Source organism: Linepithema humile, chromosome 4 (genome assembly GCF_040581485.1).
Source record: "Linepithema humile isolate Giens D197 chromosome 4, Lhum_UNIL_v1.0, whole genome shotgun sequence".
NCBI classification, from domain to species: domain Eukaryota; kingdom Metazoa; phylum Arthropoda; class Insecta; order Hymenoptera; family Formicidae; genus Linepithema; species Linepithema humile.
Genome location: NC_090131.1, coordinates 26,250,348 through 26,270,950, shown reverse-complemented (window position 1 = coordinate 26,270,950; position 20,603 = coordinate 26,250,348). Strand labels below are relative to the sequence as shown.

Below are 20,603 nucleotides of genomic sequence, written 5' to 3'. Positions count from 1 at the left end.
TCCATCGTGATTGCGATGATTTAAATCACTGGAATCACATAACATTATTGCAATCAATCTCATAATATATTGGCAATTAACAGAGGAGTGGAAAAGTAGGACAAAATTGCTTCGATACACGCAATAACTTGTGCTAGATTTATTGCTTTCGACTGACTTAAATCCGCAATCAATTGCAGATTTAGGAGTTAAGTATATAAATATAATGTAAAAAATTTAATTGATTTTTCTTTAAATTTTCTCTGACTCTTACGTTAAATTTAGTTCCAGATTGAATAAATTAAATTGCGAGATAATTAATGAGTTTCTGTTGACAACAAGGCACAGTCATCGGTTGACCTGTAAGAAGATAAATGATGACCTAAAGAATGTCTTCCTCTTAAAGAAGGGGTATTATGTGGAGGGGGTCAACTTTTATCGTGATTATTTGCTTATATATGTTATTTTGCCAGGTCGAGGTTGTTTTCTATTACTTACTGCGCTGAACGTTTAACAATCTCATCTTTGTGAAGTATTCAGTTGACGATCAAATGCGCACCATGAAGGAAGAGCAGAAAATTCTTGAAGGTGGGCATTTACTGTGTCTTTTTGTCGAATATAAGAGAGTGACAGTTATTTACATCGTGGCTATAAAAAATTTAACTATAAAAAATTTATTTAAAATCTAAACGTTGCTTGACGTAATTAAAAAATAGTTCACTTTTTCTACATAATATTCATATTTTTTATTTGTACAGTTTTCGTAGAATAATTATACTTGTGCATTGTAATGTCAAAAATTATTGCGCAGATTTATTTTATTAATTTATTAATGTGTTAATATTATTATTAGACATTAACTAATAATTTTAATTTGATAGATTCGATTTATAACTAAATATGTTTATTTACACTATTTTTTATTTTTTATTAGTAAAATATTTAAATAAATAAAAACTTAAGTTTCTGCAGAGAAACTCAGAGCTTTGGAAGAAGGATTGCAACAGAAGATGTCAGAATCGAAAAAGAAGTTTGAACATAAAACCGGCTTATGCATACGATGGATACAATCTCTCCATCTAATACTTCTCTTGGAGTTGATGTTATTTTTAGCAGGAAGTTGTTATATAATCTTCCAAAAATATCCTTCTCAAGTACCGGAAGAGAAGGATACAGCTATTGATCTCGAAAAATACATTTCAATTCTGGATTCAATGTCAGAAGCACAGAAATCACATCCAACTACAGAAATGCCTAAGAAATTAGTCAAGTCTGGTATTATCGTAGATCAACTTAATAATCTTTTAGAAGACATGGGACTGATCAAAGAGCAAGAATCAATGCAAGACAAAATAAGTGCAACAGATATAGACAGCACGATGCATGCTAAAAGTATGCCAAATTCTGTTGGCGTAGAAAATGACAACACGATGCGAGCAAGTGATTTTAACAACTGGCCTCGAATAAGATTATCTTTAGGAGATTTTAAGTTAAACAAGGAATTTATAAAGAATTCAGTGCCATTGCAATTTTCTTCAACCAAGTACGTCGATGATACTATTGACAAGAACGCAAAAATTGCCCAATTTTTGGAGAGACTGCGAGATGTAGCTGAGATAGAATCTAAAATCGAAGTTGACTTGAAAGATTTCGAAAGCAAGAATGATTTTACTCACAATACTAATCGTTTGACGTCAAATAGCGAGGAAAATCATGGATCAGATGCGTCTAATAAACTTAAAAATTCAAATCCTGAAGATTCGATGGATCGTAGAATCAGTGCAGATCTAATAAATAATTTGCAAAATTGGAAACAGAAATTATCTGACTTATTTGCCGATTTTTTTGAAGACACGACGTTAGATGATCGTAGTGAAAAGAGTTCTTTTAGCGACGAGATTAATAAACAAGCAATCAACGATTTAGAATCAGGATATGTCATATGCCCGCCCGATGAGCCCGATGAGTCACAAGAGAGCTCAGCCAAAGGTTTTTCAATTTTTCAATCTGTATCGGCACAAGAAATTTCAGAGCAGACGGAAAATAAATCAAACGAAAATATTAGTGCAAGTAACGAAGATAAGCCGAATGTTGATGATAGTAATGTGTCTATGTCAGCATCATCTGACACATCTATGTTCAAAAGAGGTGGTCCATTTTTTTTATTCAGTGTATTGATAAGTAGCATGGAAAATTCAGAAAGTTCACATTTGCCAGAGATTGCAGCAAACATAAAAGCAGATGAGAAACGTGATTCAACGGAAAATATTAAGGATTCCTCCGAGATTTGGCAAGATAGCGCAAAACACTCAACGTCAAATAATGATAAATTCCAATGGTTTAATGCGCCCGCCCGTTTTACAGATGATTTACAACCTGGACCGATAGATATACCAAAATTGAGCGACGCTAATATTTATCCATTTCTGAGTGAAAAGCCAGAGTATTTCGAAGATTTAATTCCCGGAAGTCAGTGCCAAGTGCAAATTGTCAGAGATATTTTTGTGGTGAGGTGTCCCGCTGTTAATTTCGACGAAAAATGGAATCTCACTTCCGTTGAAACACACACATCCGATTTTCCAGATGTAAATAGTTCTGAAGACTTTTTTTATGATTTTTACGACGATGCAAGCGATCAATTGGAAGAGCAATTAACTTTGCAGCATAATGTACCTGAGAAAATGGACACAGTGGAATTACAAAAAGACACACCAAGTGTAAAAATTTTAAACGTATCACCTGAAAGAGTTAGATTAGATTTTGCAGGTGATTCGAAAGTCATTCAAGATGATACTGCTCACATTTTGAATGAAGAAGAAATAAGACAAGTTACAACGACGGTATCTCCTTCTAGTTATAAATTTAATTCTGATTACGTCAATTCTTATGACAAATTCATATCATGGTTTAAGACTTTAAATTCTAAACAGCAAGAAGCATTAAAACCTCAAGTACATGATATTCTAGATTACGAACATCTTGAAACTTCTGCGGAAATTAGTGATCTTACTGCAAGCGCCATGAACAGCAGTAATGACAGAAGAAAACGTATGGCTGTAACTGAATTGCAAAATAAATTAGTCTCAATATTTAATAATGAAACAAAGTCGCTCATCGATTATGTGAACTCGACCAAGTCACTTTCATCTGGAAACGATTATATAGATACCATTCACAACAAATCTTCTAACTGGACCTTTCTATCTCTTGATTCTTGGCGTCAACAGTCTGACGTTGCAAAAAAAGTCGTGGAAGACATACGTCACGATTTTTTCTCGAAAATAATTGATAATTTATCAGATAGCAGTAATGGCAGAAAAAAACGTATGGCTGTAACTGAATGGCAATCAGGTATATTAATTATTATATTAAAACAATTGTAGTAAAATATATAAATACATTTTATTTACAGTATATTATTATTATTTATAAAGTTTTTTTAGAGAGGTCTAATTATTAAAAGTAATAATCACTAAATATCTATTTCCACATATTTATTTATTGAAATACGTATTAAAATTCTGTTTTTTACATTGCAGTGGAAAATACAATAGAAGAAAATAACGAAAATGTGGAGGTATTGCAAAACTTGAAAAAGATTTTCCAGAGAATGGAGATTCTTGCTGCTTATATCGACAGACTTCATGAACGATATCTTCTTCATAATAAACTTGATGATGATTATGTGTCCAGCGAATTTCCGACGGAAATTAAAAAACGCCGAAAATAATATTCACGCATATAAAAAGTAAATGAAAATTTATACAAATATCTTTCGTTTTTGGATGTTTTCTTTGTCTTCTTTGATACGTTATGTAATTTGTAAAAATATAATAAAATTAATTATATTTATAACCGTTACATTATTCAGGTGTCCTGTGGGAAGTTGTTAAAACAGAGGACATTTTATTTACGTATAAACTAAAGACAATATTTTTATCATTAAATAAACGTTTATTAAAAAATGCCAAATATCGCTAATTTTAATGGTGTATATTTTCGAAGTGCGCATCGTCAGAATTATAACGAAAATTAAGTCGATTTCGGAAACTATAAATGTAACTGTAACTTTTGTTGCATAAAAAAACTATTAAAATTAGCAAAATTTAGCATTTTTTTATAAACGTCTCTTTAATGAAAAAATATTTCCGACTGATTTTTAACTTATATGTAAATAATTTGCAAATGCAAAATGTTTTCTGTTAGAAGATATTTTATTTTTTTTTGCTTTCTATGTGCGTTTAAAAATGACAGCTAATTAGTTTTAGCAATTTCCCATGGGACATCCAGTAGTAATTGCGCTATTATATGTAAAACAAATGTGAAAGTGTGTAATATAAATATGTCCGTGTTTGCATAAAGTGCTTTTCTTAAATTATTTTTAGCGCAGTGCGTTATTGTATTTAATATATCACATTTTTATGAAATTTGATCATAAAACCTGTGAGTATTCGACGAAAGCATGCTATGGAATAATTAGTGCGTTGCTAATATACCTGCGCATAGACCTTGAACTTATTCATGCTAATTTGTTGATTTATACATAGTTGCGTTAATCCGATAAAATTTCCATGCGTTGGTTAAATGATGATTAGAATAGGCCGTTCGGTGATTATAGAAATACCAAAGTAGGTCAAGCTTGCATATCTTTAAAATAGCTCTTGATCACACTTAAAGTGCACTCTTTGGTGTCACTTCTACTTTAAAATCAATTTTGAATTAATTCTTGCCATATTTTTGCTTGCTATTGCAAATCTCTTCTTTTGCATCTGCATAAATAAATGAAATTGTTACTGGCATTAATTATCAGTTCAATTTTTCTATATCGTCATGTCAAAGAGTATACTTATTTTCTACATTTCGTGTTGATGTATTAGTCATCTTATCAGACGTTAAGAGTACTTTTTTTACAAAACGCATGACATCATGCGCAGGAAAGGTCAATTGATTTATTTAGTAATTCCGATATCGAAAGTAGAATGCAGCCTGAGCTGCAAAATATTTAAAGCTACGCAAATGGAATATTTAATAGAGTATGATTGCCGATCTTATCAAGTTTGTTGTTAGGTTGATGTAACATTGCGCTTCTTTATTAATGTCAGCCAGGCAATCACGGTTTTAATCGCGCACTGACCTTACACCTTACAGTTTCGTGAAACATGCAAGATCGACTACGACAGTTCGATCAGCATTTCGATCGCCGGACGAGCATTCCGGTAAATTGCCTTGTAAATCACGGTACGTCTTGCACGCGTCTTGTTAAATTTATGAATTACACGCGAGCCTACGCGATCGACGATCGATAGAGACTTAACCATCGAAACAGAAGGCGATGCCGTTGTCGTGAAATCAACACGACAATCCGACACGCGCATACTTGCTGTAAACAAACGTAAGGTAAGGCACGATGCACTTGGCGTGCACAGGTGGACACATTTCTATGAATGTCCGTCTATAAAATACTATAGCAGCACGACGATAAATTTGCTTTCGTGCACGCGCAGCCGGATGAGCCTGCTTTGTAATCTGCAAAGTTAACATTTTGAGCTCGACGGTCTTCGCCGACGAAGACACGATGCCGGGTAAGATGATAAGAAGAGAAACTAGGCTATAATTATGCACTTAGATAACTTTTTGTAAGAAATGCACGAGAAAACTTAAGGAACAAACGCTATTCTGTAAAATAAATGGTGCTCATTTTTTACGCATCGTATAATTCATGTCTAAAGATTAAAGGGAAAAAGTATATAATTAATATATTTTTATATATTTATACTTGTTACGTTTTTATTCAAAATTATTTCTAGGTAAGATTTAGGGGGTCCACACGGATATGTATTCTAATTCTAGGAGGCGCAAAAAAATTTTATTATTAATTAATACAAATTAATACAAAGTAATGATAAAAACATTTTAGAGAAAAATAATAAATAATATGCCAGCAATTCGAAAATTATTTTAAATTTATTATATATAATTTTTAAAAAATGTCTTTATTTAAACAAATTCTTTTTTATTGATCAATGCAAACGGTGAAAAGTTAAGTGGATTTGATTTATCTTATGTAGATTTATTAAAATAATTGGAGAATTTTTAGATAAAATGTTTTATGTAATCTACTTATTTGGCATACATCTTATATTTGGCAGCACAATCTTTTTACAATTTTTTAATAATCTCGTGATCGCGAGACGTATATTAAGGGACGGAAAATAACTTTACTTAAATTTGTTTAAATTGGCTGAAAAATAATTAAACTTATCGTTGATACGAGATGTATATTACGAGACGTAAATAGTTTCACTTATATTTCTTTGAATTGACTGAAAAAACTTAAACTTATGAAACTTATCGTTGATACGATCGGAGTAATTGCAAAAGTTTGCTAAGATCATTATTCTCTAGAAAATAAAAAGCGTTACTTTTGAAGAAATTAAAATGTTATAACTGGATTCTATGAATTATTCGGTTTCGCACACATAACGAAGTGACGATTGTTAAAATTTGCCACTGATACGTGAGGAGTCTATATTGGGAATAGATGCCAGGTGATAACGATGTAAAGCAGGATACTTCGAAGGATTGTTTCCGGCTAGCGTCCCCAAAAAGGAATCACTGTCTACGTGTCAGGTTCATAAATTTTATTGATAATGCTCAGCAACGGCTCAGCGATAGAACATAGTCACGTCTGACCGCGTCTTTCGCGGCGATCGAAGTTCAGCCAGCTAGCTTCGTATTCAGATTTTCAAGAAAGGTGGTAAGGTAACCACCTTACGGCGAAGCATTTTCTACTTTAGTGGTGGCAGCACGTAGGGCCGTTTCGTAGTGGGGGTGCTTTGAAGGCTTTAAAAGGCCTTCCGACGTCCTTGTAACACGCAGTCTTGGAATCATACCAGTATAAGTGGATCAAAAGTGCGAAAGTCTTCTCACTAGAATTTTTGTCGTCATTGGTTCCGTTATACTTTCATCGGGGAGTGATCTGGTGTGTGGTAAGCTGAGATTTAAATTGTTGAGAGGACAAAGGAAAGAGTTTATAACGAGGAGAAATTAGAATCTAGAAAGGGAAGTGATTTTTTTCACCCGTGAGTCATCTCTTTGCTTAAATCCGGATTTGTGATTTGTGACTGTACAAGTGATAATAATTCAATATTATCTGCATAACGATTGATTGAGTGATAATGAGAGACGAAATGAGTCTCCGGGTAATTACATCCATAGTACTGGCGATATCAATATTTTCACCGCCGATGTCCGGTGCTCTTACCACTTTTGGGAAGAGCAATCCGCAGAATCAAAATCCGCAGAATTCACCACCACCTACACCAAGTACGTAACAAAGAAATAATAAAAGCTTTTTGTATTAAAATTATATTAAAATTTTGTATTATTAATTTTAAACAAAAGTTATATATTTCTATTTTATTATACATAAATAATATTATATTTATTGCATGCATAATATATATTATAACATAATTTGATATACTTATAATTTTGTTGAGCATAATAATTAATTTGCCATGTAAATTATACTATCTTGCACTTTACGAGAGCAAGTCAAAAAGTGAAAGGACATTTAAGAAATTACACTTTTTAATATTACTTCCAGAATTGAAATGTAAAAGAACTTTTTTAATCAAGAAAGTCCCTTTACTTTTTGGCTTTTCTTTATATTGTTAGGTATGGTTTTTCATAGATAAATAATAATATAGAAGGCAATAAGAAAGCGTGATTGCTAAAGCGCAAAAACTATGAATAATCGTTCATAGTTCTCGCACTTGGATAACCGCGCTTTTGATTCTCATTGCCTTTTATATTATTAATTATAAATACTCATAAATATTCATATTATTAATATACTTTACAATAATATAACATAATATATGTTGAAATATTATTTCGTACGATATTTTGAAAAATATGCATATTAGTGTATTTAACAATCAATTGCAGTTTTATTAAAACTGCGTAGGAATAAAAATCTGACGCTTAGAAGTCAAGGTTAAACTAAAATGTAGATGAATACTAATGCTCTGTTGAATGTCAGAGTTCTAGTTCGCATGACTTTTTGACTATCATGTTGCTCACACATCTGGACAATTGAGATATAATTGTAGCGATAAATTTTATTCATGAATATTACAACGCTTTTCATTTATTTATTAACAAGAAAAAAAGAAGAAACAAGAAGAGTCTTTGAACATTTTTTTTAAGTATCAATCAAAGAAGAACAATGAATTATAAAATAATTATAACAGAATTTTAGATATGGGATAGTTTTACTTCAAATTTGCAAGCTTAATTTTTAATGATCTGCTGAACTAATACTGCACATATTTTTTACGAACTAAGGGCTCATTAGATTAATTAAAATCAAAATAAGATCACGATTCTTTATATGGAATGATATTTATAATTGCAGCTGGTAAATCTCGCGAATGTAAGATGGATAGTGAGTGTGCTGGAATTCAAAACACAACGTGTATAGCGGATCCACGAGATGGAAGAACCCGATGTCTTTGCGGCGATTACTCGGTACCAGTTAATGGCCTTTGCCCTAATAAATTCAAAGGTGCATAAATTTTTATAATTTTGCCATTATTTTTCATATTTATTATAATTTGAAGAAGCATTGCAGAAAAAAATTAATATTAATTCAATCAAGTGTGCAGCGCATCTCTTTATGAATTTGAAGAGATAGAAAATAAATGAAAAATTTGTCAAAGAATTTCTCCTTAAAATATTTTGCAGTAGGATCGCATCACCAATTTCTGTTTAACTTTTGCATGCATGTTTAGAGATAGTATTTCAAGTTGTTTTACGCATACATCCATTACGTCTATTATTTTACTCCTTCGGACAGTCAAATCTCGGATGGGATGATTTTAACTGGAAGCCGGTATACGAAGATTTGCATATACTTACGTGCTGTATTGCAGTGTATGTGAACATATGGCGGTGTTCGTAGCCGGTTCTATGGTTATCTATGCAAATTGGTACGGGTTAAGAGTACCGCCCCGATCTACCTTCCTTCAGCTGTTACACCGGTGCAGTTTTTCTATAGTATTCCCTGCACGGCAGGAAAAAGAGTATGAAAATAGAACGACAACAAAAATATCAATAATTCACCTAATCATTGCATTTTTCAAAAACTGTATTGAATAATGCTATGTACTTATTATACTATTTCACAAGTTATAAGACACGCATATTATCACAAATTAAAGACATCTTCATGGTTCTCGTATTAAATGTAATGAAATGTAATAATCATTAATGAGAATGATAGCAGTAATCGTACCTGGTACGATGCAATCAAATATTTACTGATTCTTAAAACTTTGCGAACCGTACAGCGTGTACCAAGCGATTTGTAGTTTGATACGTTATATTAGAGGTTCGTGAAACAATCCGGAAACTCAGTAATTTCGTTTGATTAGATGATCACTATGCACGTTTCCTTTCTGATTTTCGGCAGAGTTGTCGATGATTGCCTCGAACATTTTAAGCGCAATTAGCCATTGTTACGAATCGATTGGCGTTTAAAAGTCATGTCAGTACTGTATATCAGTGCCTTTTAACATTTAAATAAGATTAACTTTTACAATTAATTAAAATTGTACGAATTTACATATATTATAAATTTGTTAAATTTTTATGTTTTGCAAAAATAAATTTGCAATATTTGCGTATTATCGCTATTTTATAATCATACATTATTTTAATTTGGCTAGTAAAGTATTCGAAACATTGGAAAACGAAAAATTTGTGATCTGTACATTTCTTAAATTCTTAGGTCGTCTTAAAATTTTTTGCTTTTAGCTCTTGGCTCGCCTTGCAGTGACGACACAGACTGTGTGCTCGATGCTTACTGCGTTCAGCGCAACAATACTATAGGCAGACGTTGTTATTGCAGAGAAGGATTTGTCCAAGAAGCCCCATTGATTTGTAGCGGTAAGTTAAAACTTTTGTTAATACATTAAAAACGGCATATCATGTATTTTGTTGATCATTGCAGATTACGTAAAGTAATGTTTATCATTTCTGTTTTAATGACCTAGGGTTGGTTGTTCTGTTTTTGACTTTACTTCTCAGTTATCTAAAATAAATATCAGTGAATTTCAGTAACTGTTGTTCTATCTGTCGAACGGGTTAAATTGTTAAGAGATAATTTTACTCGGTATTCTAACTACCGAGTAATTACTGATACTTATTTTAGATAATAGAGAGATAAAGTCTACCAAGAAGTTAGAACAATCGGTCCATAGGGCTCAAAGTTAACTTTAAAATTTTGTAAAAATTGAAAAATATGATATAATAATTGACATTGTAATAATAAATATAATTAAACCTTTGATGTTGAGTAGTAAGGGTTTATTAGTATTAAAATAAAAATTTACTCTAATTTTACGTAATTTATAAAATATTCTATTAAGTAGCGATGAAATATTCAGTACTTTTATCAAAGATTAAAAGAAGTTCGTCATCGTTATGTTTCGTTAGCTTTGATATGCTGATTTAAAATAAATGTTTAAATTTTCGTTTTCTTCTTTTGAAACAAAGTATATTTTGATCTGTGTTGTTGAGACAAAGATTAAAAAAGTATGATAATAATTTGTGTACTCATCATTATTTATCGTCTTATTTTATCAATTAGCAGGAAATAGAGTGACGTAAGAATTATCACTGCAAGTCAATATAAACGTCTACTGTAATGATATAGTTTTTGAGTATTTTTTATAAAATAAATTATATTTTTTATAAAATAAACTGAATTAAATGGATGTCATCGTCGATGTATGTGATGTTAAAAATACATCAGTTTAATATGGATTTATGTATAGACATAATGTCAAGTGTAAGAGATATATAGTCAGTTTTTATTCACATTCTTTGTAGGTTGCTCATCCATGTTTGCGATGTATACCACGACTCTTCTGGCTGCTTCGCTCGTATTAGGAAGATTGGGTTCAAATATTTAAGTTTTTAATAAATTATTTAAAAAATTTCCGGATCTATACTTACGGTAACAAAATATAATTATTGGAACTAACAAATCAAAAGAGAAGTAACAGCTAGGAATACGCTTATTTATAAGTGTCAACATTACTCTCATTAATTTAACGAAAACATTTAAAGCAGGATGTATGTATGAATATGTTTGAGGTTCGAAAATGGATGCACATTTATGTGTCAAATAATCATAAATTCTCTGATCGAATCTCGAGTCAAAATAATCAAGTGTACCTTCTCTCGATTATAAATTCTTTGAAAAAATACATTTTTATTTTATAATTATTTATAGTACCAAAATATCATGGTTTTTTTACATTAAAAAATGTTTTTTTTTTTAAATTTATTCTTGGTCCGGAAAAAGTGTGCGATTTCTAGAGTAACTGGTATATTACGTAAAATGTATTGCAAGTATATATGCAAAGTCTGATTTTCTATTTCTTAATTTCTTCTGATGCGTGTTAAAATTAGAAAATTATATCCATGATCGTATTAGCTTATAATCGACAGGTTCTATAGCCGATGATGTATATGTATAACACTATATTTAAATTATAAAAAAAATTTTAATAATGTCGAATTTCTATAAGAATATTAGGTGGTTCAGAGTTCTCATTCACTCTTAATTTTGAATCAGTTTAAGCAAACAATTTTACTCTTAATGTCTCTAATTAATAATAATTTTAATTAATAAATATAATTTTAAATATCTTTGGGCTCAAATAAAATCAATACGATAAACCAGTGCTCGGAATTATCTCAGCATTTCAGTCGATTCTCGTTGATCTATTTCTCTCTTTACCGAACGTCAGGAGCGGCAATTAATGATTAGGTTCTTCTGCCTTTATTATTAAAATTTTAAAAATGTATTAAAAATAATTTTTTTTTATTTTTAAATTTATTATGGAAATATTTCAATAGATTTCCACGTCAGGTACTATTGCTGACGCGTTTTCTCTTTAGAGTGATTTCCAGTAGGGCTGGGGAACATTTTTTAAATGTTTAATCATTATTTGGAGAGTGCCGCTTCTGATGCTCGGCGGCGCTGGCCCTAGCGCTGCGGCGCGCGCGATAAGGAGAGGAAAGGAGGCGTCTCTCAATCACGAGAATCGGCTGAAAATGCTGAGATAATTCCGAGCACTGCGATAAAGAGGATGTCCGAACGAAGGTCGGGTAGCAGTACCAATAACAATCTTCTTTTTTCTTATTTTATACCAAACGTTTCGAGCAATACGTGACCATCTTCAATATATTTATTGTAATTATGTTACATTAGTTCAATAATTAAAATGAGATTGAGTTTAATCCAAATTATGATTTACATTTGATTCTTTATAATATCAAATCTGGATAGAGCGCCCACGAGACTGACACACCAAAAAAATTCTCACAGTTACTTGTTGTTTTTCATCTGATTATACGTTATAACAAGTCTAACATCTTTGAAACATAAACTCAATACACACTGTCAGTCTCGTGGGCGCTCTATCCAGATTTGATATTATAAAGAATCAAATGTAAATCATAATTTGGATTAAACTCAATCTCATTTTAATTATTGAACTAATGTAACATAATTACAATAAATACACTAAAGATGGTCACATATTGACCGAAACGTTTAGTATGAAATAAGAAAAAAGAAGATTGTTATTGGCACTGCTATCCGGCCTTGGCTCGACATCCTCTTTGTTTATCGTATTAATTTTAATTAATTTTATTTAAATAAATATAATTATTTATTTGTGTCTTATTTTATTGAATTATATGATAGTGTATCTAATTATTTTAGTTTATGTTTATGATAAAAAGTTCAAAATGTGGATATTAACTCTGGGTCATTTTTATGCGATTGTCAATCAATCGTAAGTAAGTAATCAATCCTTCATACTCGTATATAGCCTCAGTACGTAAAGCACTTTAAAATAGTTACTACAATAAAAAAACTGATGTAGTTGTAACAGTTGCAGTTAAATTAGAGTAAACAATTCATTAACATAGTCTATAATAATTGCCATTAATTAATATGATCATATTTCAATTTTCATATTGTGTTTTATAATAATCATAATATGTATGTAAAAAAGTAAAAAAAAAAAAAAAATATTACATTAATATAATTCTCTCGGATAAAAATTTATTATTAAATTCATATTATATATTCATATTTGAATGTGACTATCTTTAGAACCCAAAACAGAATAATGCTTTGGAAATAAATTTGTGTAGTATACATTATTAACAATAAGCTTCGCGTACTAACTGCACACAAAATAAAAACCATTAGATGCACATATCAATATTATTATCAATTATGCGCATTTATTATAATTTCTTCAAGTATCTTTGTTATCGTTATATTTTCTTCAAGAGGCAAAGTACATGGTAAAAAATTATGGAATTGCTTACTTATAAATCACAAATTACAAATTACAAATCACACACAATTTTCTAAATATTTAAAAATTCTAATTCTACAGAAATAATTAAATTGCTCATCGAATTATATTAATTTTGTCTTAATTCTCTGCAAATTGATTTAAATATATACCTCGGCATTAAATTAAATCTTTTTGAGAAATATAAACTTTTGTCAATGACGCCTTATTATTAATTATTAATATAATTGCTAATATAATTCGATAAACACTGAATTTATTTCTCCGCTATATTTAATAATCACAGAGATTTATCGTAGAATTTAATTTAGCATAAGTATCTTTTGTAAACTTTGTAATATGACAATAGTCAAGAATATGTAGAGCTAATCGCATTCTCACTCTGATGTCATTTTATGTACTTGGACATTTTGTGCACAAATAAATTCTTGAATCTTTTCGAAATATACATTTATTTTCATATGCGTTTTAGGAAGTAAGTAATCGTCAAAGTCTCCACAGATTAGAGAAGTATTTTATTTATTTCCATATAAAAGTATATAAAGATTTACTTTTTCCGAAACACCAATTGTGTTACAACGTTTCCTGTTTGTCCACCAAACTGGAATGTATCCGTAGGAAGTTGACTTTCAAATTCGAAATCTGCAAACAGTAAATCTGAAAATTGTTCTCGCAATGTTCCAAAGGTAATGATAAAAGCAATAAACTTCACAGAAAAGATATATCTTTGATAAAATTATCGAAGAAGAGGTAAACAATACATATTGTTAAAAAAATTATTTCGGTTATTTAAAAACAAAGACATTTAAAATTATACTAACAATTCGTGAAGTGTTTCAGCAATTCCTCTTTGGTCCAATTACAGGAAGTCAGTACCAAATATCCTTTTGGTAAAAGAATACGATGTATATTTTCAATATATTTCTGTCGTTTCACCGTTGGATCTTCTGGACTTAGACTGATAGCATCGTAAGTGCCTTTATCATGAACGAGTTTAAAATCATGCGGCAATGTATTATTCAAAATATCGCAGACTTCCAATTTTACATTTGACAAATTGTTATCGTTCAGGATCATGCGAGCCAAATTTACTGCTTTCTGTGAATAATCTACTCCCATCAAATTAGCAAATCCTTCTTTTGCCAGTTCTACTAAAGTCATTGCATTACCGCATCCTACATCAATTATCTTATCGCATTCTTTGTTTAAATCCAATTTCGTCGCAATCCATCTAAAATATGATTGAAAATCAATTCATTAATCACATTCATCATTCATTAATCATTTATTTTTCCCGCTGATATGTATATGTATATATAGTAATACAAAAATTTTATTATTTTTATAGGTATATTTATTTTAAGCATATTTAGAAAAACAAAGCTTTTTTCATTATATATATTGTTATGATGTTTTACTATTGGCCTTTAATAGAAAGATCAAGGATTTAAAAATTATTTATTATGTTTTATGAATGTTTAAATATAAGAAATATGATGATTATGAAAACAAAGATATGTATATATAACCAGACTACAATTTTATGTAACTTTGGGTGTACTTCCCAACGACCTCTGCTCCCGATCGACTTGAAATTTTACACATAAGTTGTTTTCAATGTAAGGAATCTGAAGCACCGGGGTTGCAAACCCACTTTCCGCGCAAAGCCAGGTCTACTCCCCATCGCCCGGTGCTGCGGAAAATTAGGTCTGTAATTATACGAATTTAGATGGGTTTGCGACTTTCCGCACAAAGCAAGGTCTACTCCCCATCGCCCGGTGCTTCGGAAAATTAGGTCTATAATTATACGACTTTACATGGATTCACAAAAAAATTGTTTTTTTAATTTAATGAAGTTAGAACCACGCGCACTTTATTCCTCGCATCAAATAGAATTTATGTGTAAAATTTCAGGTCAATCGGGAGCAGGGGTCATTCGGAAGTATATCCGTAACTTTTATTATTCAAATATTTTCAGAAACAGAAAAAATATTTTAAGATAAGTATTAAGTTTTATATAACAAAAATAATATTTTTAAATATATAAAAATTATTATATATTTTATCAAATTAAGCCGGTTGTTTCTTGATAGACTTTATCACTCAGTTTTCTAAAATAAATATCAGTAATCCTTACTCGGTGATTGGAATATCGAGTAAAATTACCTCTTAAGGGGATCCTAAAGTGGTCTGTTTTACCTATTTTTTTCAAATACACTTAACTTTTTTTTGGCTGTGTAGAATAAAAAGTCCTTTTCTGTAAGTAAAGTACATATGCTAATACACTACAGATGGTCGATTTGAGAGGATTTTTCACCATTTTTCGTCGGTAAACTTTACAACAGATAGAACAACAGTTACTGATATTTATTTTAGGTAACTGAGAGGTAAAGTCTATCAAAAAGTTGGAACAACCGGCTTTATAGGAGATAACTTTGAAGTCGATATCTTAAAATTTAATGAATACGGGATTATCCACAGTAGAAAAAGTGATTATTGAACTAAACTATTGAGGATTAAAGCGCTACTGACGAAGAAAGTTTGAGAATAATTTCACAGGTGACGCTACTAAAAACTTGTGAGGCAGCTGTCTTCACGTCGTTGTTGTTTACGTTCCGCGGGAAAGTGCATCGATTTTTCGGGGTGCTGTTTACGCTAGTGAATAACGGTGTGACACGCGTTTGCGGTTAATCCTTGGCTCGCTTACCGTACGATCTTGCGCGAATTGGCCGCGCCGAACCATATCTCGCCCACGTCGCCGTGATCACGGAAGTTGTCAAGCTCCTGCGCGTACGCGTGTTCCCAGCTGCAAGCGGCACAGAAACGTCAAAAAAAGCAGCGAGTAATGCACAACGAGTGTCGTGCGATTACGGTACGTACTAAATATATACTTACAAATCGAGAGTGCCTAAATCCGACGATGCTAATTCCTCGTTCTCTTGCTCTGCCATGGCTTAACTGTGATTGTCTGAGTCTACAAATGATAATTCCGATCCGGCCGGGTGTCGCATGTAAGAGTGCTGCTCAGGTGCTGTTCAGAGCAAGTAAATTGTATCATTATAAATCGTTGTCATAAACTGATTAATCACATTGTCATAAATAAAATGGTAAATCAATTTAGAATTATATATAAACTTGGTATGCGATATTTATGCATAAATTTGATCAAACAATCAACGTGATCTTAGAACTGTCATGTTGTTTTGGAATTTTTTAACTAGGTGGCAGTAATAATTGAATAGCTGTCAACGATATATTTTAACAATTTTTCTAGATAGAAACATGCATTTATTCAGATACAATTAAATCAAATTAATATTATTTTAAAGTGTGTGTGATATTATAATTATGTCAATGAAAACTATCATTAAAAAATTTTTGAGAAACATGTAATATATATTTCTTGGTATGTACATATATTATGTTAATATTATGCAAAAAATTTGATAATTTGCATTGCACAGTTTGTTTAAAAATTACATTTTGTCGGATTTTGGCACATTGTGTGGATAATGCAGCGAGTGTTCACAGCGCTATCTGTTCACGATAAAATTACTGTTAACCTGACTTTACCGATTGCATTTCTGCTTATACGTTGCATATGCAGTTATGCGTGTTGTGTTGAATCTAACCTTATCGCCTGTTTATCGGAGCCGTTTCAATCTAACGGTACTCGTTGTCATCATGATTGTGCAACTTAACTTATTACCTTTGTGATCATTTGTACATCGCAAATTTAAACGTTTGAGCTTGAATTATAAAGTGTTATCCATTTCAACATGAGTGTTAATAACCTGCTAACGAACATGTTTTGTTTTGGTAAGTAAATGAGATTGTTTAAACATTATATTCAATGATTATAATATATTAAATAATAATAAGAGTATGTTAATAATATTGCATGTGTTTGTTTTATTGTGCATGGCATAATTTACAAATTTATAAATGCAATGTTAATATTGATGTCCAAGATTCAAATATGTGTTTATTATTTAAAGTAGCATGCAGCATTACTTATTTTTTATTCATAATCTCATTTTTTGTATTACATCTTAATTTTATCAAAAAGGAGATTGTCAAGTTGCAGTTTATTATGTTTCTTTAACTGTGAAACTAATTTTGTCTCTATATTTAAATTTATGCTTGCTTCTTTATATTAAAATTATGCATGTTTTATTAGTACTTGGGATTTACTTATATGATATACAGATAATAGTTACATATGATATTGCACAGGGCGACAATGTACAAAACTGTCTACACGACGCTATGCTTCTGTTGCGGTGAATCCAGCTGACAAAGACAGTGTAAAGCCGAAAACTGGTATATTAATGTTAAACATGGGTGGACCTTCCAACACTAGTCAAGTCCATGAGTATTTATTAAGAATAATGACTGATCGTGATATGATACAGCTACCAGTGCAAAGGTTTTATAGTGTACATGCATGATACAATAGCGAATATTATATGAGAGAGATATTTCTTACAGAAATATATTGCAGTAAATTAGGTCCTTGGATAGCCAAACGTCGTACGCCAGAAGTGCAGAAAAAATATTCTGAGATAGGTGGGGGATCACCAATTCTACAGTGGACAAATAAGCAAGGCGAACTTTTATGCAAGAAATTGGATAAAATTTCGCCTGAAACTGCACCTCACAAACATTATGTTGCCTTTCGATATGCAGATCCTCTCACAGAAGTTACTCTTGAGAGGATACACAAGTATGACTGTCATATTTTTTTAGGTGTAATAAAATTTAAACATATGCAACATATAAACATAAATCTTAGAAATTAATTTAAATTTGGTTGTATGCTTTTTTTCAGTGATGGAGTGCAGCATACTGTACTTTTTTCTCAGTATCCGCAGTACAGTTGCTCAACTTCAGGTTCCAGTTTTAATGCTATATACAATTATTACAAAACTAGGTGATTACATTATATCATTTTTCACTTTTTATAGCTATAAATTGTAAATTTTGTGTTATCTACTTTTTTTTATTTATTGTATAGATTGTAGATTTATCATAAATGCAACATGTGTTGTTTTATATGCATATTTACTATAGCAACATAATATTTTTATATCTGGAATATTAAATTTTATAGAATTATTTTCATTGAATTTTATTTTTGTTGAATTATTTTTATGTCTTTAGAACACATAAAGAAATATAAATAAATGAAATAGAGAGTTATAAAAATTGATAAACATAAAATAGATACAAATTACATCTTTGCAGAGAATTGCCAAATAAGATGAAGTGGAGTATAATAGATAGATGGGCTACACATCCACTTCTTGTGAAAACGTTTGCTGAAAGAATTAAAGAAGAACTTGCACAATTTCCTAGTGAAACAAGAGACGATGTTATAATCTTATTTTCAGCTCACTCTTTGCCATTGCAGGTTGTTATTGTTAAAATAATGCATAGTTAGTTGCACGACAACTTAGAAATTAGTCTGATTTGTCTTTTCCTTTCTGTAATCGTTTTAGGTTGTAAATAGAGGGGATTCTTATCCTGCGGAAGTTGGAGCCACAGTTGCATTAGTTATGCAGGAATTAAATTACTGCAATCCATACAGCTTAGTATGGCAATCAAAGGTACATAAATGCATATGTGTTAAAAGTTAGCCGAGCCAAGTTAAAAAAAACACTTTAACTTTAGTTCATTATGCATATTATGAAATATATATATTTAGGTGGGACCTATGGCATGGCTGGGGCCTTTCACTGATGAAGCGTTAAAAGGCTATGTTAAGCAAGGCAAAAAAAATTTTATTCTGGTACCGATTGCATTTGTAAATGAACATATTGAAACCCTTCATGAATTGGATATAGAATACTGTCAAGAACTCGCTGAGGAAGTAAGAAGTGCTGTCATATTTTGCCATCTATTTAATGTAACAAGTAGAATGTTTTATACTTAATCTTTCCAGCTTGGTATCAAAAATATACGAAGAGCTGCGGCACCTAATGATCATCCTGTTTTTATCGACGCTCTGACGGATATTGTTGTGTCTCATCTTAGATCAAAACAATCTATAAATCCTAAATTTTTAACACGATGTCCTCATTGTGTAAATTTAAATTGCGATGCCAGCAAAAATTGGTATGCTAAAATCTGTAAGATTTAGCAGTTATGATATGGAAAATATATGAATATTATTTCAAGTATTCTCAATTGTATTAGGTTTGTTCTTTATAGCTGAACTGGCTGCACTAGTTTAGAGTATCTTTTTCCGTCCATATTGGAAAGAGAAAGTTTAACTTAAACTCTGAACTAGTGCAGCCAATTCAACTATAAAGAACGAACCTATTAAATATTCATTTAAAGCACATATAGTTCATGTAATTAACTGTATTACTTACTGTATTAGTTATATAATCTGTATTAGTTATATATTTGTATTAGTTATATAATATGATAAGTTATCTGTTGATAATTTGGTATAAACGGATTTAATAAAATATATACAAAGGTGCAATAATACCAAATAAATTATCACGCGTCTTTTACATTTTATAAATCCTTCACAAATCCATTTAGAAATTAATAGCTATAACAATTTGATTAACAAAGCTTTATATATAATTTGCTAGAATTATTTGCATATACTTCTTTACTTCCTACATCATAATGCAATATTTGATATGCAGTACCAAATGTAATATTGTCTTGAGTATATAAATACAATAGCTAGTTCTTGTCAATAATATCTACAGTTTTGTTTGTACGGTTTATTCTGCCGGAGCTGTGCATTCAGCACATTTCCATTTTTCCAAAGGTTAAATCACGATTGCGTTAGATGCATCGTTGATCTTGATGTTACACTTCGCCTTTGCTTGCTCACTGATTTTATATTACAACATTGTCATGGCAATCAGACCGTAATAATCATATTTATTGCTTTAGAAGTAGTTACTGCATTTTACATGCGAAACAAGCCCGATAATTATAGCTACAGTTGCTTATAAAATTTATTATTATGGTTGCTTATAATACATATGATTTATGATTTTGTATTTATTTTGTATCGTATGCGTTTCTTGTATCTATAATAATTTGATCTTATTACGTATTAATGAAATTGTATTGAAATTGCTAATTTGTTGCTTAGTTTTAATATTTAATAATTTAGGCAAAGTTAAGAAAATAAAAATGCGTTTTAATAACCTGTTAATTCTCGTAAATTTTATTTCAATA

The 20,603-nt window shown here is 30.8% G+C and overlaps 5 protein-coding genes across 6 annotated transcripts in view; 4 read left to right on the top strand and 1 right to left on the bottom strand.

Annotated features, from left to right (window-relative positions):
• The first annotated feature begins 434 nt into the window (after positions 1-434).
• LOC105671724 (uncharacterized) lies at positions 435-4,357 on the top strand. Its single transcript, XM_012366135.2, has 3 exons — positions 435-567; positions 943-3,330; positions 3,519-4,357. Exons 1-3 carry the CDS (start codon positions 531-533, stop codon positions 3,707-3,709), a joined length of 2,616 nt encoding a protein of 871 aa, XP_012221558.2. The 5' UTR covers positions 435-530; the 3' UTR covers positions 3,710-4,357.
• Positions 4,358-6,425: 2,068 nt separating this feature from the next.
• Positions 6,426-13,837, top strand: sosie. The gene is made up of 4 exons (XM_012366137.2): positions 6,426-7,305; positions 8,402-8,551; positions 9,802-9,933; positions 10,879-13,837. Exons 1-4 carry the CDS (start codon positions 7,158-7,160, stop codon positions 10,959-10,961), a joined length of 513 nt encoding a protein of 170 aa, XP_012221560.2. The 5' UTR covers positions 6,426-7,157; the 3' UTR covers positions 10,962-13,837.
• Positions 13,838-13,885: 48 nt separating this feature from the next.
• On the bottom strand, positions 13,886-16,552 carry LOC105671751 (EEF1A lysine methyltransferase 2). The gene is made up of 4 exons (XM_012366171.2): positions 16,287-16,552; positions 16,099-16,197; positions 14,213-14,622; positions 13,886-14,033 (listed from the first exon to the last, which is right to left on the bottom strand). The coding sequence occupies exons 1-4, from the start codon at positions 16,340-16,342 to the stop codon at positions 13,939-13,941; spliced, it is 660 nt and encodes a 219-aa protein (XP_012221594.1). The 5' UTR covers positions 16,343-16,552; the 3' UTR covers positions 13,886-13,938.
• The window catches only part of Invadolysin (leishmanolysin-like peptidase, invadolysin), a 246,089-nt gene continuing 241,610 nt past the window's right edge, over positions 16,125-20,603 (top strand). Inside the window, exon 1 of the mRNA XM_012366169.2 lies at positions 16,125-16,263. The gene's annotated coding sequence lies outside the window, so the exon portion shown is untranslated. The remainder of the gene's footprint in view (positions 16,264-20,603) is intronic.
• On the top strand, positions 16,130-19,898 carry FeCH (ferrochelatase, mitochondrial). 2 transcript variants are annotated; one of them, XM_067353937.1, is made up of 8 exons: positions 16,130-16,263; positions 17,628-17,820; positions 17,896-18,117; positions 18,223-18,324; positions 18,639-18,804; positions 18,893-19,000; positions 19,099-19,263; positions 19,336-19,898. In XM_067353937.1, exons 2-8 carry the CDS (start codon positions 17,723-17,725, stop codon positions 19,531-19,533), a joined length of 1,059 nt encoding a protein of 352 aa, XP_067210038.1. In that variant the 5' UTR covers positions 16,130-16,263; positions 17,628-17,722; the 3' UTR covers positions 19,534-19,898. The 2 variants fall into 2 exon arrangements, with proteins under 2 accessions (XP_067210038.1, XP_067210037.1); XM_067353936.1 differs by lacking the exon at positions 16,130-16,263 and adding an exon at positions 16,772-17,210.